Source organism: Plecotus auritus, assembly GCF_963455305.1.
Source record: "Plecotus auritus genome assembly, chromosome: 1".
NCBI classification, from domain to species: domain Eukaryota; kingdom Metazoa; phylum Chordata; class Mammalia; order Chiroptera; family Vespertilionidae; genus Plecotus; species Plecotus auritus.
Window position 1 is genome coordinate 34,741,657 of NC_137770.1, and position 25,438 is coordinate 34,767,094.

The window sequence follows — 25,438 nt, forward strand, 5'->3', positions numbered from 1 at the left end:
TTATAATATCCTCTTTATTGCCAGGCTAGTGAGCAAGGCCCTGGGTATTTCATTAGGAGTTTGGACTCACCTCTGCTATCCTTTTCTTCAGGTTATCCTTCCCCATGTACGAAGCCTGAAGAGAGATGACATTCTCTTCTTTTTGAATCAAAGTTGTCAAGACGCTTTTAAAATTCTGATATTGTTTTAAGAGCTCCAAGACGCGTTCACACTGGTCAAGGCTATCAAAAAGGAAAAATGTAAAACAGCTAAACATCTGAAAATAACAAAGCCGTTCTTCCTCTCTTTCACTATCCTTATAATGACCAATAAGTTACAGAAGGATTTTTCTTCTTGACATGGTTTTATAATAGCTTTACGAATTTAACCTAAGAATGACGGCACATAATGTGCCATACCAAGTGGATGGTAAAAACAGCCACTGGACTCGTATTTTCACCCGATCAATATGAAAAAGTCCCTAGAGGTACACTTCAGAAAGAAACCTAAATTCCTTGAGGAACTGGCATCTCAATTTCATCCTTAAACTAAAATCATCTTAAAATCATCTGTGCCTCCCTAGAATTATTCTTGGAGATTATTTCAATATTGATTCACCAAGTCACAGGTTGTTTATGTCTATTTAATTCATTCTAGATTTAGCCCATTTTAAAAAGCGTAGTACAGATAATGTGGCAGTTAGGACACCTGGTTTCCTGTTATGGCTGGGAACTAATTAGATATATGACCTTAGGTAAGTTACTTTAGGTCTCAGAACCTCAATTCCTTCCTCTGTAAAACTGAAGGATAGACTAGATCAAATACCACGGAGAGGCTTTATCTTGACTACTACACACTCAGGTCCCGGAAGGAAAGCATAGAAAGTGTACTCGACTGGAGTTCGGTGGTGAAAGGACCACTGAGAACAGAGTTAAGGGGAATCACCAGAGAGTGGAGCCACCCAGGGACTGACAGCAGCAATAGCTTTTTTTTTTTTTCCATTCTCATCCAAGGATATCTTTTCCACTGAGGCGAGGGAGGGCAGAGGAGGGGAAGAGGGAGAGAGAGAGAGAGAGAGAGAGAGAGACTGAGAGTAGAAGATGCCAAGCTGCTGGCTTTAAAGATGGAAATAAGAGACACAAGCCAAGGATTATAGGAGGAAGCCTCCAAAAGACAAAAAAAGGCAAGAAAAGGGATTCACTCCTGAAGTTTCCAAAAGAAACAAAGCTTGATTTGGGGATTTCTGACCTCCAGACTGTAATAAAAGCTTGTGACATGTTTAAGCCACTAAATTCGATGTAACTGGTTATAGCAGCAATAGAAAACAAATTCAGGGGAGGGGAGGGTAATTAACAGACTGTGTGTTTGTGAGCCTTCCTAGATAACCTCTTCAATTCATTCCAGCCACAATCTGTGATTCCAGGGCTGCCCTGACATCGGCCCAGTGAGCGTCCAGTGCGAAACTCCTGTTTGCCCTCCGTTAGGTGCCCGGGACTGTGTTTTAATTGTGCTACAGAGCATCTGGCAGCGGCGGGAGGGATTCTGTCCTTACCATTCAGTGACGGAGGCTTTGGTGCTCTCCCACAGGAGCGCTGTGTTCTGGCACTGCTGATTCAGAGCCTTTTCTCTGCCGTCTTTGAATTGTGGGAGAGAACTCACCATTTCTTGCAAGTGTTTCTTCTCTTTTTCATAGTCATCTAGGTCCTTATCCAGTCTGATTAATGACTTTTTTCTTGATTATGAAAGAGAAAAGATTGATAGCCAATCATTAGCCAATTTGACAGGATACAAATGAGGGTAATGTGGGGAGCACACCATCTTTAATTTGTCCTCAGGAGGTTTATGAAGACAAAAATTGCACATTAAAAATTGCACATTAAAAACTGCTGCTATTGCAGAGTTCAGGAGGCTCTACATTCCCACTATGCTAATATGGGGTTTTATTAAAATAAATATATAAAAACAATAACATTTTTTCTGTGATGAACACACTTATAAAGGCTGTGTATATGCATGTGAGGAGAAAGAGAAAGAGTATGTGCGCGTAAATGAGTGGGAAAGAGAGCCTGGGGTGGAGAGAAGAGATAAACAGTAGAGCACTACAAGGCTGCTAAGGAAGGGGGGGAGGGGTCCGAGGAGGAAGGGAAAACTTGTATGTCCACCCTGTGTACAACAAGCTCTCCCAGATCAAGAAAAAGAGTCATTTGAGCTCAGGGTGTTAAGGTGCAAACTGATCCTGGAGCAATTAACGCCATTCACCAGGGTCTAAATTGCTTTTATCAGATATTCACTGTCTCTACTTGCTCTTTTCCAGTTTCTCTTGAGTCCACTCCCATAAGGCTTTCGTTCCCTACAGCTCCTCCAAAAACTGCACGACAAGACCTCTAGGACCCACCACATTGCTGAACTCATGCTCCCCTCAAATCCTCACCGTCCCTCACTCGTCAGCAGCATCTGACACAGTTGCTTACATCCTCTTCCTTGAAAGACCTCGTGTGGCTCCCAGGACTCTCTTGACTTTCCTTCCACTCTACTGACCACTCCTCAGCATCTCTGCCTTGTTCCTCCTCATCTCCCACGGCCCCCTCCTCCCAATGTACAACACTGACCTCTCCTCTTGTCTATTTAAATCAAGGGTGGGGAACGTCCAGCTTGTAGGCCATATAAGGCCCTCGAAATCATTTGGTCTGGCACTGTCAAGGCATTAGGGGTGAGTTAATTAAATGTTTGACCAAATATAACTTAATTTTTAAGTTGATTAAATTTGTATGGCCCACAAATGATGTTATAAATATCCAAATAGCCCTTGGCAGGAAAAAGGTTCCCCACCCCTGACAACTCACTCTGCTACCCATGGCTTTAAATAGCATTCCAAAATGCTAGTAACTCTCAAATGCATACCTGTAACCCTGACCTCTCTCCCAACTCCTGATGCCATCTGTTTTCAAGAGTCTTACTGATATCCATACTTGAAAGTCAAACAAGTATTTTGAACCTATCATGTCTAAAACTGAGCACACCTGATCTTTCATTCACTACCTGACAATTTCAGTCTTGGTCACTTCAGTTGATGGTACCCCCAATCTTTCTTTTACACCCTATGTTCAATGTGTCAACAAATCTTATAGACTCTACCTTGAAGAAATATCCAGAAATCTTAAAACTTTTCATCATTTCACCACTGGTCCACACCACCATCATCCCTCACCTGGATTACTGAAACAGATCAAACTAGACTTCCTGTGTCTTCCCTTAACTTCTAGTTTATACTAAACACATCAGCCAGAGAGAATCAGTTACAACACCAAGTCATTTCCCTCTGCTCAGCACCCTCCAAAGACTTCTCAATGCCACTCAAAGAAAAAGCCAAGCCCGGCTGGTATGGTTCAGTGGTTGAGCATCGACCTATGAACCAGGAGGTCACGGTTGTTCCTGGTAAGGATACATGCCTGGCTGTGGGCTCGCCTCCAGTAGGGGCACGCAGGAGGCAGCCAATCAATTATTTTCTCTCATCATTGATGTTTCTCTCTCTCTCTCTCTCTCTCTCTCTCTTTCTCTCTCTCTCCCCTTCCCTCTCTCTGAAATCAATAAACACACACACACACACACACACACACACACACACACACACACAGACTTTAAAAGAAAAAGGCAAAGTGATCACATGGCCCACAGTCCCTCCATGAGCTAAGCCCCATCCCATCAAGTATCTCCCTGACACCTTTTCAAATCTCTGCACCGCACTGCTGACCTTCTCACCCCCGAGCCTCTCCTCAACGTGCCAGGCCTACTCTCACACCTGGACTTTGTACCACTGCTCCCTCAGTCTGGAAGGTTCTTCCTCCAGGGAGTCACGTAGCTAGCTCTCATCCCATCTTACTTACTCAAAGGTCACTTTCTAGTAAAACATCGTTAATGACCCTATTTGAATTGCAACCCTCTTGTCCTCCTTTGCTTAATTTTTCTCTAGAGCTTATCTCAACATCAAATATACTGATATCTCACTCTTCCTTCTAGATAATAAGCTCTATGAGCTCCCTGCCAGTGTGGCTCAGTGGATCTCAGTTCAGTTACCAGTCAGGGCACATACCCAGGTTGAGGGTTTGATCCCGTCAGGGTATGTGAAGGAGGCAACCAATCAATGTCTATGTCTCTCTCTCTCTCTCTCTCTCTCTCTCTCTCTCTCTCTCTCTCACCGGCTGGCTTCCCCTTTTTCTAAAATCAATAAAGGTATGTCTTAGGGCGAGGATTAAAAAATAAAATAAATAAATGAGCTCTATAGGGGCTATATAAAATGAAAGCAATTTATTACTTATAAATGTGTAATTTTCATTTAAAAATTAACGTTTAATTTATGTACTTATTCTTTCTAAATCTATAATAAAAATATATTAACAATGAATCAATAATTAAATAAGTATTTCGTTTGACACCTCATTAGGAACTGGGGCACTATAGGAATGGGAGATTCATTGAGACTGAGGTCACAGGGACATTCAGAGGAAAGAGCTTGGTCAGCTAAAGACCTCAAGAGAGCATTGAACCTGAAGGACTAGAGATGGACTGAGGAGACAGAACATGGGAGAGATTTACTAAGGGGAGGGGAGCTTCACAAAAGTGCCTCTTCCTAACATTGTCAGTATCAGGACAGAGAGGCCGAGTCTGAAAGGCAGAATTAAAATAGCACTCATATTGAAGGCTGCCAACCTCAGTTTACCCCAATTCTGCTCAGTCTCCAGAACCAACACTAACCGTAGCTTACCTCAATCCCATGCCCTCCCACTCAGTCCCCACCCTAACCCTGATGGGAGGAAGCATGAAGCCAAATAATCAAGGAAGAAGTAGGGACAAGGTGTGGCATGTGCATCGGCTACCACTTCTTTCTTTATGACCAAATGTGTAACGTTCCAGTCTTCCCCCATCAAGAGAACACAGTAAATACACTGCACTAGCGCGACCCTGCAGCAGCTTGTGTACTTTATCCACATCGTAGTTCACGACTCCTTTGTCCATGAGGATGAAAACTTTACAAAAAAAAGAATTACATAACATTTTGTAAAGACACAATATCAACAAGAAGAAAGTTTGTATGGAAAGTCTACAGCAAAGAATGCTGAGCGCTGCATAGAGTGGGACGGGACAGAAATAGACAGGAAGTATTTGTTTCACCTAATAGATATTTGAAAATACAGAAAAGCGTCACCTTGGGGGGGAAATTGATGGAAACAACGCTTACCGTTGTTTTACAGCTGGAACCGTCGGATCCTTAAGACCAATTTTACTGATTTGACTGTGCACCTCTAGAATACTTTTCAGGAGTTCATTATTTTTGAAAATACAAGTGTCTAGTAACTTGTCTCCTTCCGCGAGTTCCTCCTGTCCGCCAGAGCCACGGGTCTCCAATAAGGGTTTGGCCAGAGCATCGAGAAGTTTTTCACAGGACGTCTCTTCACCCCGTTCAGCATCTTTAAAGCTTATATCAAGCATCTTCAAACGTTTATCCAAATGCCTGGCCTTCTCTTTCATCAGGTAAATTTCTCCCTCTTTATTTTTCACTGTCAAAGTATCTCCCGGTGCCACCTGTGTCCCTGAGGCCGAAGGCTCTGTGACCAGCCCTCCAGGAAGTGCAGCTGTTCTCAGAGAAGCCAGAAAGTCCTCCAGAGCCCTGAGGGCATCTCTTCTCCTCTGGATCCTGAGGTTCGTCTCCTCCAGCTGTGATCTGTGTTTCAGGATAACAGTCTGTGTTGCACGTAAATCAAGTGGGTGTAATTCCTTTACTGCAAAGTTGCCCAACTGCTCCAAATTGTTACAGATGTCTATCTGTTTTGCTGTGGAATCTTCGATATCCTAAAATTAAGGTAAGAAGAGCTGAAAAGGCTGAGGTAGAAAATGAACGGCTGCAGGGCACAAACTAACCTCAAATTATGTAACTAGGTTTAATCTAGAAAACTGCTTCTCGGTTTAACAAGGGCTGACATTTTCAACATTTTAATTACAAATGACCAGATGGCCCAGCGGCTTTATCATCTGATACCCTTCCTGATGTTTCTACCCCCAAAAGAAAACAAGTATATGTATCTATTGCTTCAATGAAAATAATCACAGATTAAACTGTTGAGACATCTTTATAATCTGAAGTAAAAAAAACCTCACTATTTTGTATTGATGATGGGATATGGAATAAGTAAACTGTGGGATATGCTGATATATGCATATGAGTCTAGCATGATACTTAAGATTTCAGTCATTGGAAAAGGCATTCATAAGGAATCCTTCATTTTGAATTCAAAGAAAATACCTTGTTACTCTATAGTACCTACTTCCAAATTTGAAAGGAATTAAAGAGTTGAGAAATAAATAACAAGTTTTATTAAAGATTTTTTCTGTCATAGCTTATATTCTAAATACATATTATTGATGCATAATTAAAAATGCAAAAACATGTATTTATAAGCAAATATCCGAGGAACCAATTATTCTATGACTATCCTGTGAAAAGTGGTATGTACCTTCAGGTTTTGATAAATGCCATCAGCATCGGTGAAGTGAAATTCTTCAATGGCCACGTCATGCAGAAGGAGCAGGTCTGAGCCACAGAGAAGGAGCGATGCCTTCTCCACAGGTATCACAAGCTGCAGCGCAGTCTCCAGAGACTCCATTCTAGGTGCAAAAGAAACCAGATGTGAGGGGGAAACAGAGACCAAAGATACCCTATAAAATACATTGATGCCATGGCTTAACCAAGAACAGAAAATAATTGTCCAATAAAAATACATACCATGATATGTACAGATCATCACATTAAAACACAAACCCAGGGATCCAAAAATGCCAAAGAATGAGTTGTTTCCTATACAAGTATTCTTACCAATTAATGGATACCACGCTAAGTGAAAAACTGTAAAATACAAATTACTGAATGTAATTTAACACTGCCTTGATGACAAAGAAACCTCATTATGAATACTAATTATTTTATTCATGGAAATATACTAGAGTTCCAAGAACAGGCTCTCCTAATAATAAATTGGAATGCGTGACCCTGGGTAATTAACATAGATTCTTCGACTCATTTTCCTCTAAGGTAAAACAGGGATACATACTGGGGATACACATCCTATGTGTAAGGCTAATGACGGCACTCTCGTTTTAGAAATAAGGAAATCAAGGTCCAGAGAAGTTATGCCGCATGGCCAAATTCATGCCCCAGTGGGGAGAGTGGGAGGAGCATGATCTTTAGAACTCAACAGACTTTAAATTCCACTTGAGGCTCTGGCCAGGAGTGTGGGTTGGTTAGGTTATTGAACCTCCCTATCAGTTTGCTCATCAGTGAAATGGCCATCATAATGGCAGCCTCTCTCAGGGTGTTGTGACAGCTAAGTAAAATAACATACTAGTACAGTACTAGCCTAGCTTACAATGGCATTTAAAAATTTAGTAAGTTCATTAGTAATAGATCTCAGAATTATACCTGGTATTAAGAGTCATCTGGAACTCTCTTTCTTTCTCCTTTAATTCGTCTCTTGCTTTAATTATAAAAGGCTTCTTTATGTCACTCTCAAGCTCTTCTAACTGCAATGAAGTGATTTCAAACTCTTTCCAACAAGCATCAGTTTCATTTTTTAAGACCTGGATGAAACACATAAACTTATTTATCAGCTTATGGGTTAACAGGCACAATTATTCTGTTCTTACAAAACGAGACAACCACAAACTGTAGGTACAAAGTTTCCCATAAAAATACATTAAAACAATATTTTCCGCCCTGGCCAATTTTCTCAGTGGTTAGGGCATCAACTCACAGACCGAAGGGTTGAGGGTTTGATTCCTGGTCAAGGGCATGTATCTTGGTCGCAGGTTCAATCCCTGGCCCCAGTCAGAACAAGTGCCAGAGGCAACCAATGGATGTGTCTCTGTCATGTGGATTTCTCTCTCTCCCTCCTCCCGCCCTTCCACTCTTTCTAAAAATCAATGGAAAAAATATCCTCGGGTGAGGATTAAGAAAATAATTTTTTCCCAACCATCTACAAGTAAAGGATCTGTCAGGGAACAATGATATTAACTATGCTATCAGAGGACCCTTTTAATGAAGTCAAGAGAGTCAACAATGTGGCTTTCACCCAAATCCAAACCCCCTTCCCCTAAGCTGGGTACACAGAATACAATTCAGAAAGACACATACAGTTTTAAGAACAGACTTTCTACTTCCTCTAGAGAATAAATCTGTTTCTCCCTAAACTAAAAGAAAATTTGAGTGAACCAAAACTATTTATAGCAAACGAGAAGTGAATAAAAAAATTAATTTGATTTATAATTAAACACCTAAAAATTCTATACACTTTCAGTGCCTTATATTGATTCTTAAAAAAAAAAAAAAGGCATTACTACAAAATTTTACTGCTTACTCACCAGTATAATTTGCTCTTCACTTACCCTAAGAATTAGTATAGCTTTTCTAACCAACTTATTATTCAGTCCCTGGAGTAAGGTCTCAAGACAATTTCTTAATTGCACTGAAAACATGCTAAATCCATCATTTGAACAAATGAGATTTTACCATATGAATTTTGCTTATTCAGATGGAAAATAGAGAGGGGCCAGTTGGAGGAAGAAACGAGAAAATATGGGAGGGTGTTATAGGAACCACACCTGGCCCTTTCTCTACCTGATGGGTTTTCTGTGAGGGTTCACTCTAATGCACTTCCAAGCTTACAAGTGTCGCATTGCCATGCACAGATCATCTTCAAATTACGGAAGATATTTATTGGTAGAGCTTACGATTGATATGCCTACCACCAGCTGTTTCTGTAGCTCTTGAATCAAATGCACTACTTCCTCTGAAGCTCTCCAGGAAGACTACCCAGCACTTAGAGTGAACACTCCCTCCACTGCCTGCCCCTTCCTTACTGTCCAACGTCAGACAGACATTATGACAGCTTGGTTAAGACAATGAACAAGTGAGAAGTATTTAGAGTCACTGGTGTTTCATGTATTGTTCATTTTAGAGCAACCTAAAAGCAAGCAGTGTTGGTTAAAATTGCCTCAGACCACAATATTTTGACCCATTCATCTGAAGCCTTCATTCTCATCCCAAGCACAATAAAAATTCTGCAAGCCACAATATCGAGAGTATCAAACTAGAGCTTGAGCGATAAATTAGGACCCTGCACCAAAGTCTTTCCTGGGTTTGATACTTGGATGCAAATCACTTTCTGGAATCGGGTGACATTAGACATGCAATCAAACCAAGTCCTTGGAAATATCTGGCATATGGGACCTCAACAAAAATGGTGACTATATTCATGGTGGTATTATTTTCTAATAAAAGGTAAATTCATAATATTTTCAATAATTACCTTTAGATCTTCCAGTTTATCCTGCAGACAAGCACTACTCCTTTCCCCATCACTAGGGAAATCAGAAGTAATCCTAACTTTATTGTTTTGCAGGTGTAGTTCAAGAGTTTCTGTGTGTGTATCATACCTGGGAAAAATTAAAGGTGACATTACTTAATTTTAAAAATAAGACAAAAAAGTTTTTCAATTACTATCAATTATGCATGAGGAAATCCCAGGAATTTCTGTTGAATTTCTGGACCACATGCAAAAATTCTGACCCAAGCATAATAAGAACTTATTAAAGTACTAGAGGCCCAGTACACGAAATTCATGCATGGGGCGTGTGTGTGTGTGTGTCCCTCAGCCCAGCCTTCACCCTCTCCAATCTGGGACCCCTCGAGGGATGTCCGACTGCCCGTTTAGGCCCCTCTCACAATCCAGGACTGCTGGCTCCCAACCACTTGTCTGCCTGCCTGACTGATTGCCCCTAACCGCTTCTGCCTGCCAGCCTGATCACCCCCTAAACACTCCCCTGCAAGCCTGATCAACACCTAACTGCTCCCCTGCTGGCCCGATTGCCCCTAACTGCCCTCCCCTGCTGGCCTGGTCCCCCCCAACTGCCCTTCCCTGCAAGCCTGGTCCCCCCCAACTGCCCTCCCCTGCAGGCCTGATCCCCCCCAACCGCCCTCCCCTGCAAGCCTGGTCCCCCCAACTGCCCTCCCCTGCTGGCCCCGTCACCCCCTTACTGCCCTCCCCTGCCGGCCTGGTTGCCCTCAACTTCCCTCCCCTGCAGGCCTGGTCCCCCCCCAACTGCCCTCCCCTGCAGGCCTGGGTCCCCCGCAACTGTCCTCCCCTTCTGGCCATCTTGTGGCAGCCATCTTGTGTCCACATGGGGGCGGCCATCTTTTGTGTTGGAGTGACGGTCAATTTGCATATTACTCTTTTATTAGATAGGATAATATGTTTGCATTGATGAAATGTTTTTGGTGGACTTTCCAGTTGTTTAAAAGAGTTTACCTGTCTCGTAAACTACTTATAGATGTATTGTGATCTTTTTCTTCCTGTTCAGGCTTCAACTCTGATGCCAGGCTCAAATTCTTAATCGATCCCACTGCCTAAATAAATATGCAAAATAGTCAACATAATATCTTCAATATACTTAATTGTCTAGAACAGATAAACACTTTTTGATACAAAGGCATATTATTGACTCCTTACAGCATACCAGAAGATACAATTTATTTGAGGTTTCTCAGCTCAGAGAAAGGCCCTCCCATGGGATAGAGGAGATTTATTGCACCGAGTCTCACCTTCTACTTGGTATGTCAGCACAATAAAGGAGCTCTCCTGGCCCCTAAATGCTCTTGCTGACTGTGACCACATAGGGATGGTCAACTGCAGACAGAAGCCTCGCATGCAGGAGCTGACCTCTGAAAACTAACACACTTTGCTCTGTCCCACACCGCTCATTGGCCATCGGGGCTGTGAGATACAGTGCACGCCCACTTACTTAGGATTCTAAGTGAAAATTCAGTTCACAAGGAAAGTAAAAGACATAACGAGAAAAAGATAAATGAGAAATGAACTAGCTCATCTCAATGACGCCGAGGCATCTGTACAGATTAAACATAACCTCTTATACCCTCACTGGTAATGGGCACAGTCAATAATGGTCAAAATGGTCTCTTTTTAAAAAACTGTTTGTACCCTCAGCGGAGAATTAAGCTCATTCTAATTCTCTGAAAAGCAATCTTCCTTGCATGATTTAAGTGGGACTTCTCAGCTGAAGGGGACTCTCAGGTCATTAAAACCATCAATTAATGAGAAGTGGAGTATTATACACTTGGCTTTCTTCATTGAGTTTTCTTGTAAAAGACATTATCCACATTTAATACCTTTTCAGTTGATGGCTGATTATCTGAGTTTGCAGATGGCGCCTCACTGTGGGCATTCCTTCCTCCATTCTCAGATGTGTTCTCAGTCCCCCTAGGAAGGAATCAAATGGCATATTGAAATAGAGGGAGAATCATGAAGCCTGAAAAGAGAATGCATAATAATACTCAATGCTAGATCGTTTTGCAAGAGGCTTTCTCTCGTTTTTCCCCCTTCACGCGTAGCTGTTCTTATGAAGCACTAACTTGTTTTTCGACGTGCCTCCCACAGGGGGCTGCAGTGTCGCGTGAATCTCAGAAGCACATTTCCGAAGTCTTTCTATCTTTTGTTCATAATCTTTGAGCACCCTCCTCACTTCTTGTTGCCTCTTCTGGGAAGTCAGCTCTTCACACAGCTCCCGCAGGACCTCCATGTGGTGATCAAGCTGGTGTAGGCTGCCTTCCTCAGAAAAGCAGGCCTAATTGAGGGAATAAAGCAGGAAATGTGTTTCAAATGAGTTTACATAATTAGTCCATGAGGATTAGACACTAACAGATGTGTGTGACTTTAACAACGCAATCTTTTGTAAGCCTGTCCACCATGTGCCTAGGGTGGTGATGGGCATGGAGAAACAAAGATGAGGCAATCGGCCCTATAGGGATTTGCCGCAGCCCAGTAATGTGGAAACCATAATATGTCACCCCAAAATATGCCCCTTTGACATGAAAATTAAGAAGCAGTAAGCAACCCTGGCTGGTGTGGCTCAGTTGGCTGAGCATTGTCCTGTGCACTGAGAAAGGTCACTGGTTCGATTCTCGTTCAGGGCACATGCCCAGATTGCAGGTTTGATACCCTGTTGTGTGCATACGAGAGGCAACCAATAGGTCTTTCTCTCTGTCTCCCTCTCCCTTCCCCTTTATTGACTTTATTTAAAAATCAATAAAAACATATTTAAAAACAAAAAAGAAGCCGTAAACACAGAAAAAGCTCCCTGTTTTCTGCCTAAAGATGGGAAATAGTCTCCTTTTGTTGGAGATAAACGCTTCTCAGCCCTGACCGGCACCAGAGGAGTCTGCAAACAAACCTTGTTAAACGAACCTCGATCCTCCCTCCCAAGAGGTCCTGTGTTACCTCTTCACCATTTACCAGCCCAGCCCACACGCTTTTGCCTTGTCAATTCTTCACAAATGGACTGTTTTGTTATCTTGAAGGTATCAAGACTTCCTGCTCTGCTCACTTCTACGAGTCTTCAACCTCTTGTCAAGGCTCCCACGTGCAGGTAAAAGTTCAATAAAATGTGTGCCCCTTTCTCTTGTGAATCTTTGTCAGTTTAATTTTCAGACCCAGCCAGGGACCCCAAGGGGGTCGAGGGAAACGTTTCCTCCCCTACAGTAGTCACACAGATAATGAGCATATAGTGTGACGAGGGAGAGGGCAGACCCACTACCTGCCTTAGGAGTCACATGAGGGAACCACCCCAGCTTCATGCAGAAAGAACAAGGAGACCAGCAAGTAAAGGGGGGAGGGGACATTCCCAGCAGAAGGAGCAGCCAAGGGAGAAAGGCTCCAGATGTTCTGAAAGGACAGCAGTCTAGTGTGTAAAGGGCACAGCACAGAGAAAGAGAGGCTGAGGCATGTCCTGGGGCCAGACGGTGAAGGACTTGAACGGCCTCCTAAGGAGTCTGGAGATGTCCTGGGAGTAATGGTGAGTCGGGGACCCAAGACCTGTGGTTCCCAGGGGTCACTCGGTGATGGGTATGGAAGATGATGGAACCCTCATCACGCCAAGGAAATAAGCCAGGCAACACCGATGGGAAGGATGGAAAAGCAGCTGTTTTGCAGAGAAACAGATGGGGCCTGGCAGCTGACTCCACCAAGGCTGCGTGGGCAGGAAGGGGAAGGAGAGGGAGGAGATTCTGAGACAGCAAAGCCCTCCCAAACCAGGGCACATCAGAGTAAGAAACGTCTGAGGAGCTATCACTGGTTCATGTTGGACATGCTGAAGGTGAGGTCTGACGAACACTGGTGATGTCTCAGTTAGAAACAGAACCTGGAGCTCAGGGAAAGGACGCATGGGAGATAACGATTCAGGCGCCATCACTGCAGAGGGGCAGCTAAAACCCCCGAGTGCATGAAATTGCCCAGAGCAGGGGTGGGGAACCTTTTCTCTGCCAAGGGCCATTGGATATTTATAGCATCATTCACAGGCCACACACAATTATCAACTTAAAAATTAGCCTGCTGTATTGGGTCAAACATTTAATTAACTCCCCCTAACGCCTTGGCAGGGCCAGACCAAATGATTTCAAGGGCCTTATACTGCCCAAGGGCCAGACGCTCCCCACCTCTGGCCTAGAACAATCATGAAATTAGCCAAAAGCAGAGACTCAAAGCTAAAACATTAAGACAGCACAATAAAAAAGGGAAATGTGTAAAGTATACTAAAAAGAAGCCCTCCCACAGAAAAAAAGAAAAGAAGAAAAGTCAAGAGGAATTGCCATTAAGAGAGCCACAGCAGGAGAAAGTTTTAAAAAAGCGAAAAGAGGGGCCAGTACTGTCAAATACATGGATGCAATCAAATAGGAGGGGGACCAAAAGGAGACCATTAGATTTGCCCCAGTTGGTTTACATCCTGATTTCAGATCTTTCACTAAAGCTGCACTTTGAGGACACCATGTCCCCACAAAAGCAACTGTGGGTACATCAGCAACAGTTTGTAACCAGACTCTCAAGGACAGGGGCCACTGAAACATACAAGGGAAGTCATGAACGATTAACTCAATGCTAAATTGTTCTCACTTCTAAAAAGCAAGAATCACAGGCTCTAGTTAGAGCTTGAACTGCATAAGGGATAATCCCCAGGGAGCGAGACAGATGAAGTCATTCTGAGAGGCAATTTAATCCCAGGCCAAGGACATACACAGCCTTTAAGAAAAACCTCAAAATGAGGACAAAATGTAAATGGAAAACAGGTGGTTTACCTCATGTTCCTTAATGAGACCCTTGGTCCTTCCTCGCCGAATTAGTTTCTTTTCTTTATTTATTTGTTTTTCAAGTCTTGAAATAGTGTCACTAATTTTTCCTTTTTCAATGTCTATTTTTAGTTGTTGAATATACAAGAACATTTCATGATGAAGAGACTGAAAACAAAGACACATATTAACCATGGGAACCAAATCTATTGAAAAGGTTTTTATAAAAAAACATAATAAAAATACTCTTATTATTAACAAATGACAGAAAAGAGCTTATGAAATTCTCATTCATCCTTGTATCTTTGAGGAGGACCCATAAACATATTTTTTTTCCTTTCTAAGAACTAAACATGTGTTTTATTTGGGAAAGACGCTGTTAAGAGAATTAAAAAGACAAGCTGCAGACTGGGAGAAAATATTCATGAAACACACATCGGAGCCGAACAGAAACAACAAGATGCTATCATGTGCATCCTGAATGCGATTCTGGAACAGACTAAAAAGCACATTAGGGGAAAACTGTGGAAATAAAATTAAAATGCAAACTTAGTTATTAATAAGGTATCAATATTAGTCCATTAATTGTGACAAAGGTACTATCTTAATATAAGATGTGAATAACAGCGAAAACTGTGCCTGGGGTATACTGAAACTCTTTGTACTATCTTTGTAATAATTCTGTAAATATAAAATTGTTCTAAAATAAGGTTTACTTTAAGGTGTTTTAAGAGGACCTTTAACAGCAGACATTCAATTATATTACTTTATTCTCCCCCTCTCTCCATATATTCATACATACATGCACACATACACAAAAACCATATTCAATACTAAATATCATTTACGGAACACAATCTCTGTGGTAGGTACTCTCCATAAATCCTCACAACAATCACACCAAGCGGGGGGGGGGGTTATTCCCATTTTATCGGTGACGCTCCTAGAAGTTGAGCAACTTCCCTGGGGTCATAGCTGCTGGATCCAAGTCTGTCTGCCACCAAAGCCAATACCTGTCTCACGGAAACTCTGGGTATGTGTGTCAATATGTTGTCTCAGTCAGGATCCAACCCGGAAACCAGAAAACACTAAATATTTAACTCAGAGGGAATTACATGCTCGGGATTGATTACACAAGAGATGAAAGCCCAAGCGGGGACAGGAACGCAATCCGGAGATGAGCATCAGCAGAAGGCTGCCACCACCACCCGGCTGGAAGCCTCAGTGGAGTCCAGGCAGAAGGTCACCAGCAGAGGCGACTCCATGGGACCTACGGCCAGGGGGAGACACAGCCGAGAGGCACTGGCAAGAAAGAGAGGACATGAAGGCCTTTGGACTCTGCTGCTTCCCCCCTCCAATCTCCTTCTAATCTCAGTGCTGTCGTTGGCTGAACACAGAGAGAAGCCAGCTGCTACAGGACCTGAGACCGCAGCCTGCAGGGATCAGCCCTCTGTGATTTTGAGTAAACAGGGGGGATCATCAAGAATGACTCTGAGCCTGGCCAGCAGAGTTCAGGGGTTGAGTGTCGACCTATGAACCAGGAGGTCATGGTTCAGTTCTCAGTCAGGGCACATGCCTGGGCTGCAGGCTCGATCCCCAGTGTGTGAGGCGTGCAGGAGGCAGCCGATCAATGATTCTCTCTCATTGATGTTTGTCTCTCTCTCCCCCTCTCCCTTCTTCTCTGAAATCTATATCTATCTATCTATATAGCCACACACATACATACACATATACATATCCTATCTAATAAAAGAGTAATATCCAAATTGACTGTACCTCCACTACACCCACAAGCCACGCCCACCAGTCAATCAGGAGCGAGTATGCAAATTAACCCAACCAAGATGGCTGCGGCCACGGAGCTGCAGAAAGCAGGAGGCTTGGGTTTCCCCGGCGATGGAGGAAGCCAAGCTTCTCTGACGCCCTGGCCGGCCCAGGCCTACACTCAAGGCTACAAAGTTTCAATTATAGAAGATAAATAAATCCCAACAAAAATGGTGGCAGCCACAGAGCTGGAGAGAGCAGGAGGCTTGAGTTGCCCCCAGTGATCAAGGAAGCCAAGTTTCTGCAGCCCTGGCCTGCCTTGGCCTCCGCTGAAGGCTACAAAGTTTCAATTATAGAAGATACATAAATCCCAACAAAAATGTCTACAGCCACAGAGTGAGCAGGAGGCTTGGCTCCGCTCAAGGCTACAAAGTTTCAATTATAGAAGATAAATAAACCCCAGATACCAGGGCCTCTGCTTGGGTCGCCAGGGGGCGTGGCCAGCCTGCAAACCACCACAAGCCCCTCGCCCAAGGCCGCCCCACACCCCAAGGGAACCCCTACCCTGATCTGGGACACCCTTAAGGGCAAACCAGCTGGCTCCCACCCATGCACCAGGCCTCTATCCTATCTAATAAAAGAGTGATATGCAAATTGACCATCACTCCAACACACAAGATGGCTACCCCCATGTGGACACAAGATGGCCACAACAAGATGGCCAGAAGGGGAGGGCTGTTGGAAGGGACCAGGTCTGCAAGGGAGGGCAGTTGTGGGCAATCAGGCCAGCAGGGGAGGGCAGTTGGGAGGGACCAGGCCTGCAGGGAAGGGCAGTTGGGGGGGACCAGGCCTGCAGGGGAGGACAGTTAGGGGTGACCAGGCCTGCAGGGGAGGGCAGTTAGGGGTGACCAGGCCTGCAGGGGAGGGCAGTTAGGAGCAATCAGGCTGGCAGGGGAGCAGTTAGGCATCAATCAGGCTGTCAGGGGAGTGGTTAGGGGGTGATCAGGCTGGCAGGCAGAAGCTGTTAGGGGCAATCAGGAAGGCAAGCAGGCAAGCAGTTGGAAGCTAGCAGTCCTGGATTGTGAGAGGGATGTCTGAATGCCCGTTTAGGCCCAGTCCTACCTGGATCGGGTCTAAACGGGCAGTCGGACGTCCCTTGAGGGGTCCCAGATTAGAGAGGATGCAGGCTGGGCTGAGGGACACATACCCCCGTGCACGAATTTCGTGCACCGGGCCTCTAGTACACGTATGAAGAATGACTCTGATGACAAACAGATCCATGGTCAGAAGCATTAGTACAAGCCCTGGATACATATGCATGTTCTTACCTCCCACTTGGCACAGACATCTCTACTCTTTTCTTCCAAAGACAGCTTTACATCCTCGGTGACATTATTTTTCAGTTCTTCAACAGCTTTCAAATACTTGGCCAGACTTTTAGTATTGAAAATTAATAGCGCTTCCTATTTAAAAAGAAAAAAAAAAGATGCAAGCAAGAACATGAAAGCTTCATCCCACTGCCAAGTCCTCAAAGCTAATTTTGGTAGATCTTTCACAGGTAGAGCTAAGAAAAGGACTCTATAAAGACTATTTAAAGACTTAAAGGAGACTTCTCTTTGGAACTTGAGGTTTGATAGCCCATTTGCATCTCTTGAATTCTTTTGAAAAAAATTGCAAAATATTTCTTATTTAAATGTAATTACAGCCTGGCCGGTGCGGCTCAGTTGGTTGGAGTGCCCTCCCAACACCAAGAAGTCACCGGTTAGATTCCCAGTCAGGCATATGCCTAGATTGCAGACTGGATCCCAGTAGGGGACATGCAGGAGGCAGCCAATTGATCTTTTTTCCTCTTTCTCTCCCTCCCTCTTTCTTTCTCTCTCTCTCTTTTTATAAAAATATATTTTTATTGATTTCAGAGGGGAAGGGGACAGGAGAGAGAGATAGAAATATCAATGATGAGAGAGAATCATGGATCAGCTGCTGCCTGCATGCCCCCCACAGTGGATTGAGCCCACAACCTGGGCATGTGCCCTTGACCAGAACTGAACCTGGAACCCTTCAGTCCCCAGGCCGACTCTCTATCCACTGAGCCAAACTGGCTAAAGCAATAAAAACATACTTTAAATAAATAAATAAAGTAATTACACATTTGGCAGGTCTACAATAGTATACTGAATTTTTTAAAATCTTCATTTTAATTTTTAAGAGTCTCTGGGGAATGATGTATATAAAAGTTGAAAAAATGTTAAAGGTACAGTAACTTTGTGTATAATCACAGTGATGGAAACATCTTGATTTCAAATTAGATAGTTGGTTAATAATAAATACCCTACATTTGATAGTTTAAAGGGTCCCACCTTGTATTTTGAAATCAGTCCACTCCGGCTCTCTCTTTGGCCAAGTAACTGCTCAGCCCTTGTAATGTATGATTCCAGTTCCTTCAGGGATTCTTCCACCTTCATCCTGGCACTCAGGTCTGGTGAGACATCAGCTGAGTTCTTCAACATTGCACCTAATTTTACCATGTTGATCTGTGAAGACAAAAAATTCTCAACACTTAGCCTGGCTTCTTATAAAATTAACAAATTATTAAGTAAGTTCTTTGTGTTGCCACTCCTATTTTCCTGTTAGACATAAGAGTATCTAAATTATTATATAATATTTTCCAATATGTCTAAATTATAAAGAAATGATAAAGTTTGGTTCAGTGGATAGAGTGTCAGCCTGAGGACTGAAGGGTCCCAGGTTCGATTCTTGGTCAAGGGCCCATATCTTGGTTGCAGGCTCGATCCTGGTCAGGGCATGTTCGGGAGGCAACCAATCAATGTGTCTCTCTCACATCAATTTTTCTCTGTCTGTCTCTTCCCCTCACTTCCACTCTCTCTAAAAATCAATGGAAAAATATACTTACAATATTTTGGGGGTGAGGATTAACCAAAAAGAAAAAATATATACATATATTTTATATATATATATATATATATATATATATATATATATATATATATTATATATTATATATATGTTATATATAAAAAATATATATTATATATATAACATATATATTATATATAAAATATATTATATATATATACATATATATATATATATATAATGCAAAAGTTATATTTTACTAAACATTTCCAAACTACAGAGCAATCCCCACCCCCAACTTCCCCGTCCTCCCATTGACCTCTTCGTTTTAAAGACTAAATTCATGAATAAGGAACATTAAAGAGAGACCTGGACTTTCTCTTTAGCTTCTTGAATCTTTGCCTGAAGTCCAGCTGTGAGAACATGTTCAAGGGACTCCTGGCTTGAAATATTTTGTACATCCATTTGTACAGTGTCTTCCATTCTAGACACAAGCTCCTCATACATAGAGCCTTTGGCAATAAGATGCTATTAAAACAAATTAAAGTGAGATCACAATAAACATTCTGATTACATATTAAACATTACATTAAATCTCATCAGAAATCATAAAAGGTTAATTATTAATGCAAAATGAGACAAATTTATATTCTAAAGGATGTTATTTTAAATTTTCATTTTAAGTTTTATATTTATACAGTCAAATTCTGAGCAACATAGTCTTTTATAGATTCTTTATATACTAAGACTTTTTATATACACTTCAATAAAATACTTTAAGTAATATAATGTCAATAAAGAGAAAAATAAGTTGAGAGAGTAGTAATAAACCTTAAAATTAAGTTGCTCGAAGCCAAATCAGTCACAAGGGAATCCAATAAATGTTACTGGAGAAAGTGACTATTAGAAAATAATCTTTTTAGAACCATGCTTTATACAACACTAGAGGCCCGGTGCACGTAATTCATGCATGGGGAGAGATCCCCTCAGCCCAGCCTGCACCCTCTCCAATCCGGGACCCCTCAGGGGATGTCCGACTGCAGGATCAGGCTTAAACCGGCAGTCAGATATCCCTCTCACATTCTGGGACCACTGGCTCCTAACTGCTCACCTGCCTGCCTGCCTGATTGCCCCTAACTGCCCCCCCTGCTGACCTGGTCACCCCCAACTGCCCCCCCACCGCCGGCCTAGTCGCCCCCAACTGGCCCCCCTGCCGGCCTGGTCGCCCCTAAATGCCCCCCCTCCCGCTGACCTGGTTGCCCCTTATTGCCCCCCCTGCCGGCCTGGTCACCCCACGCAGCCTGTTCAGTTGTCTGTGCGATGGTCGCTTAGGCTTTTATTATTATAGATATCAAAACTACTTTACAATATATCTTGATCCAATAAAGATCTACTTAATTCCTTCTTACAAAATTATATTCTAGCATGTTTGTATGTTCACTGTTATTTTTTTGAAATATTTTTAAATATTGAATTTCTCATTTCTCACTCACTTCTTTTACTTAAATAAATTCCAGATGCAGCAAATAAATAAATATGTAAATAAAAGTAAAAGGCACTGGCAGATGGCACAGGTAACTTTAAATAATATTTTCAAAGCAATAAAAAGTATCATTCTTATACACAACGGAAACACAAAATGCTATATATACACCATTTCAGAAATGTAGATTTGAAAGAATCACATAAGTATTCCTTTATTCCGGGAACTTTCCATCTTGTTGCAATTTATGACATGCTCCATAGATTTTTATAGCTGAGCTTGGAACTCAGTAAAAACCACAATTGTAACTTCATTCCCAGGAGAACTGAGTGATATTAAAACGCAATCTTGCCTCATTGCTTTTCAATGAGTCGACTGCCTGAGAATGAAGACAGAACGGAGTTTTAACAACATCCGTCACCCTCCCTGTGTCAAGAAGGGAAAAGTGGCTTACTCAATGAATGAGCTTTCAAAGCATAGACTGTCATATCTCTTATATTCACACTGCACTGAGCTATGTGAGACTGAACTCACTTATCTCCTCATCGCCCTCTCATACAAGAAAATATTTTAATCTCCATCATGTAGCTGGGAAAATTAATTCAAAAACTTAGACTCACATAAGGGATTATTAATGGTCTTCCAGTCTATCCTCTGTCTTCAAGCAAAGTCACAGCAAATGATTCAGGAATGAGAATCCATGCTATTTAAAAAACTCCCAACTAAGAAAATTCAAACAGTCATATTACTCTTTACTCTCAAACTTGTTAGTTATCTTAATACTTCAGTCTACAACCATGAAAGCTGTCCTTTTAATGCTTTTACCCTCATACCTGCAAAGATTCTTCCATTGAAGCATCTACATCATCTTTATGTCTCAGAAGATCCAAAACAGATTTGGTTTCTGCCTCCCAGATTTCTACTTCTCCAATGAGTTTTTCGACCTCTTCAGCCACTTTTAGTTGCCCTGTGAATTCTTCATTTTCTTTTTCATGTTCTTCCCCAGCCTACAACATTCAAAATTATCACTAAAAAAATGACAATGTTTACATCATAAAATAATTTTCAATTTTAAAAAGTTATCTCTTTTTTTCACCCCAAAGGATGCTAATTCAGCATATATTAATGGCTTAAGACTTAGTTTTGGACAATAATAACATTTTATGATAGTACATATCACTTTAAATATTTAAAGGTTTACTCACATATATTTTCTTTAATTTTTTACTTACTAATTTCAGAGAGAGAGAGAGAGGAAGAGAGAGAGAGAGAGAGAGAGAGAGAAACTTTGATTTGTTGTTTCACTCATTTATGCATCCATTGGTTGATTATTGTAAGTGCCCTGACCGGAGATTGAACCCACAACCTTTGCATATCAAAATGATGCTCTGAGCAACTGAGCTACCTGGCCAGGGCCACATATATTTTCCTAATGATAATATAATTCCTATCAGCTAATTACTATGGTCTCCGTTTTACATTTAAGAAGATAAAAATCTTAGAAAATTAGGGTACTGATTCTATAAAAACATTTCTAAACCTCGTATACAATTTAATTAAATACAGTTGTTAGTAACAGTAGTTTCAAAACATCCTCAAGAAAAGACAGAATCAAATTTCAACAAAATTAAGCCTTTTTCCATGAATAATCTCTCAATATCCTATGGGTTGACGTTACTAGCTTTACATGACATATTCATTCTTAAAGTTGTTCCTTTTACCAGATCATATTTCAAATGTATTAGAAGAATATACTATTTTATATTCTTCTATTCTAAAAGCATCTTGCACAAATTCAGATCTTTCAAGATTTTATCTGATTAGTCTTATAAGCAGTCCATCATGGCCACTGGCCAAAGCCAGTTCAATATTACATTCTTAAGTAAAACTGTGTAAGTCATTCTGAAGAAGGCACATTTCCAAAACCACAGGTATGATACCTGTGTATGGTTTTTATTTTTTGTTCCTTTAGAGATAAGATATCTTTATCTATAAGCATCCTCTTAATTACCAAACAAAGCAACAAACAAAGACTACAGTTCTCCCCATTTTACGGAAAGGAAGCAAACACAGGTGGGGCTAGCTTAAAGCTAACAATGTCCAAGCACCAGTAAGAAGTTCAGGGAGAAAATACCAGCTTCCTTTCCACACGGAGCAGTCTGACTGCTTGGCGTGTCTGGGAAGCTTCTCCTCCTCAGTGAGAGATACAGCACCAATTCTGAAGAATACTTCATGAAAGGAACCACTCAAGCATTTTACTGGAACATGATTACATTTTAAATATCATCACATAATCATACCACTGTTTCAACAATATGGTTTTTTCCAAAGAAAAACAGCGCAGTTAAATTATTTCTGTATACAAATGTTATAAAGTATGACCTCTTCACCTTTATATTCTGATTGTGATTCTCAGGAAGTTCTAATGGAGTACTTGTTGAAGAGTCAACAGTTGGTTTTTCTTCTTTAGATGGCTGCATATTTTCAGAATTACCAAGAACAGGCTGTTCCTGCTTTTTTATAAGTGGCAGTTTCATTTCCTATAAGAAATTAATGTCATAAAACTTAATGCTCATATTTTTATGCTAAGGTATATTATTACCAATAATAAATGGACATAATATATTCAATATATTTTAAAATAGGAGCATTTCCCATAAAACACCTCAGTCTCAAATTGTTAAGAATAAGAAAAAGAATAATTTAATAATTTCAACTCAAAAATTATGTAAGGTTTGCTTTTATTAAGCGCTATACCAAATACAAAGATAAATAAAGCTCAGTGTATGTTCTCAGGAGTTTGAAATCTAGTAGGCAAAAAACTTAACATTGCCCTAACCAGTTTGGCTAAGTGGACACAGCATCAGCCTTCGGACTGAAGGGTCCCAGGTTCGATTCTGGTCAAGGGCATGTACCTTGGTTGCGGGCACATCCCCAGTAGGGGGCGTGCAGGAGGCAGCTGATCAATGTTTCTCTCTCATTGATGTTTCTAACTCTATCCCTCTCCCTTCCTCTCTGTAAAAAATTAATAAAATATTTAAAAAAACAAAACAAACAAACAAAAAACTTAACATTATTTTTTAATGGTAAAAGAAATTCACTAGAGAGTTGTATATGTTCATACAAAAACTTGTACATGAATGTTCACAGCAACATTATTCATAATAGTCAAAAGGGTGGTAAGAAGCCAAATCAACCAATCAATGAATAAATAAAATGTGGTCTAGCCATACCATAGACTATTATTATTTGTCAATAAAAAGGAATAAAGAACTAATATATGCTACAACATGGATGAACCTTGAAAACATTACACTAAAAAAAAAAAAAAGAAACAAAAGACTATGTATTATATGATCCCACTTAATGTGAAATATCCAAAATAGGCTAATCTATGCAGACATAAAGTGATTTCTCGCTTGCCTAAGGCTGAGGAGGGTGGGAGAAAGCGGAGAGTGACTGCTAATGGGTACAGAGTTTCTTTATGAGGTGATGAAATTGTTCTGACTATGGTGATGGCTGCACAGCTCTGACTATACTAAAAACCACGATTATACACATGAATGGGTTGTATGGTATGTGACGTTTATCTCAATGAAGCTGTTACCAAAAAAAACCCCAAAAACTTACGAGCTGAGTTTTTGTAACAAACTTTCTCCATCTTTTATTCAGCCTTCTCAGTTCTTTAGAAATAGATGATCCAAATTCATCATTGCTGACTTGAATTAAGAAATTTCCCACTTCGTTTAAAGTGGTGTGTTCAAGATTCCACTGGGATAGTGTCTCAGAAGGAACCTACATAAACATAAGCAACATGGTATTTTAACGGCAGAATATTTGTCTTTCTATGATCTGTAAACAGATCTTTACCCAGGTTGACTGCAAGCAAACGTGAGGATTCTGCAGAGATTCTGACCCTCCCTTTAGCAGATGCTCCTGTCCGCACTGATCTAACTCTTCATCCCTGAGCACGAACCAGCAGGCAGCAGCTGTCTGACACCACTCCTGGTCCTGGACTCTTGGGAAGCATCTGATCTTACACCTTTCTAAGTGGCTGATGAGCTCAGAGCAAAGGCTCTCAAACTTTTTCAGTTGTGGCACTGTAATGCCTCAGCAATATTTTCATGGACTCAGAAAAATTATCTAAAAGCTCTCATTTTTAAATAGTCAGGTCCAAAAAACTTAGTAGTAATTTGCATAGTGTAACAGACAAGTCTTGTCGTATCTCCCTCAAAATTTAAATTACCTTTAAATTTAAAAGTTTTCCCTTTAATTTAAAGGGTTCTCTTTGGCAGCTCAGGGCACCTTAGCACAGAGTTATTTCTCTCAGAGTTATGGGAATTTTAATAAAAGAACTTTAAAAACACAACTGCCGAAAGGCAAAGATGTTTTTCTAATCTCAATACAGGTGGCAGGGAGAAGTAATGTCTCACTAACCCCTCAAACATTCTTTTTGTGCTCACAAACACAAATTTTACTTTTATGTAACAGCCTCCTTTCTGTTGAGTAATTTTAGTTTCTACCTAAAAATGTTTCGTCTCAGAAGCTAGCTTTATCCATTTGCAACAGAGGAAAACAAACTGTTCTGATTATGGTGATGGCTGCACAGCTCTGACTATAGTAAAAACCAAGAATCATAAAACTAATTATTACATCAATAGCAAATGAAACAATAATCAATTACACTAAAATTTCTTCCACACCTCTCCACTTAAGTCTAAGGTATTTTGATTTCCCTCCTCTAGAAACTCAGAAAGGATTTAGAGCTCACAAGAACTGAATGGAGGGGCTAAAGGAATTGAGCAAAAAAGAAAAAGGAAAAACTCATGGGCATGGACAACAGTGTGGTGATTGCTAGGGGGAAGTGGAGGAGGGTATGGGGGGGATAAATGGTGATGAACAGAGACTTGACTTGGGGTGGTGAACACACAGTACAGTGTACAGATGATGTGACCTGTTTAATCTGGAGAACCAGTGACACCCCAATACATGTAATAAAAAGGAAATAAAAAGTATTGATTTGAAAAATTAAACTTTTTTTTCCAATCATTAAACAAATATTTATTGTGTCTTCTATTTGCCAAACCCTGTACTATATATGTATTTGAATAGTACCGGTATATTCTTATTTTTCATGTGTTCTATTTGCACACTAT

General features: G+C 41.2%; 1 protein-coding gene across 1 annotated transcript in view; it reads right to left on the reverse strand.

Moving 5' to 3' along the window:
• SYNE2 (spectrin repeat containing nuclear envelope protein 2) overlaps positions 1-25,438 on the reverse strand; it is a 321,491-nt gene that overhangs the window by 181,643 nt on the left and 114,410 nt on the right. The window contains exons 17-32 of the mRNA XM_080686255.1: positions 23,913-24,077; positions 22,673-22,822; positions 21,116-21,289; positions 19,169-19,327; positions 18,283-18,456; positions 17,254-17,388; positions 14,171-14,329; positions 11,456-11,667; positions 11,213-11,303; positions 10,335-10,432; positions 9,336-9,462; positions 7,451-7,608; positions 6,489-6,639; positions 5,216-5,826; positions 1,532-1,711; positions 71-221 (exon numbers count right to left, since the gene is read on the reverse strand). Coding sequence (XP_080542381.1) covers positions 71-221; positions 1,532-1,711; positions 5,216-5,826; positions 6,489-6,639; positions 7,451-7,608; positions 9,336-9,462; positions 10,335-10,432; positions 11,213-11,303; positions 11,456-11,667; positions 14,171-14,329; positions 17,254-17,388; positions 18,283-18,456; positions 19,169-19,327; positions 21,116-21,289; positions 22,673-22,822; positions 23,913-24,077 — 2,895 coding nt within the window. The remainder of the gene's footprint in view (positions 1-70; positions 222-1,531; positions 1,712-5,215; positions 5,827-6,488; positions 6,640-7,450; positions 7,609-9,335; positions 9,463-10,334; positions 10,433-11,212; positions 11,304-11,455; positions 11,668-14,170; positions 14,330-17,253; positions 17,389-18,282; positions 18,457-19,168; positions 19,328-21,115; positions 21,290-22,672; positions 22,823-23,912; positions 24,078-25,438) is intronic.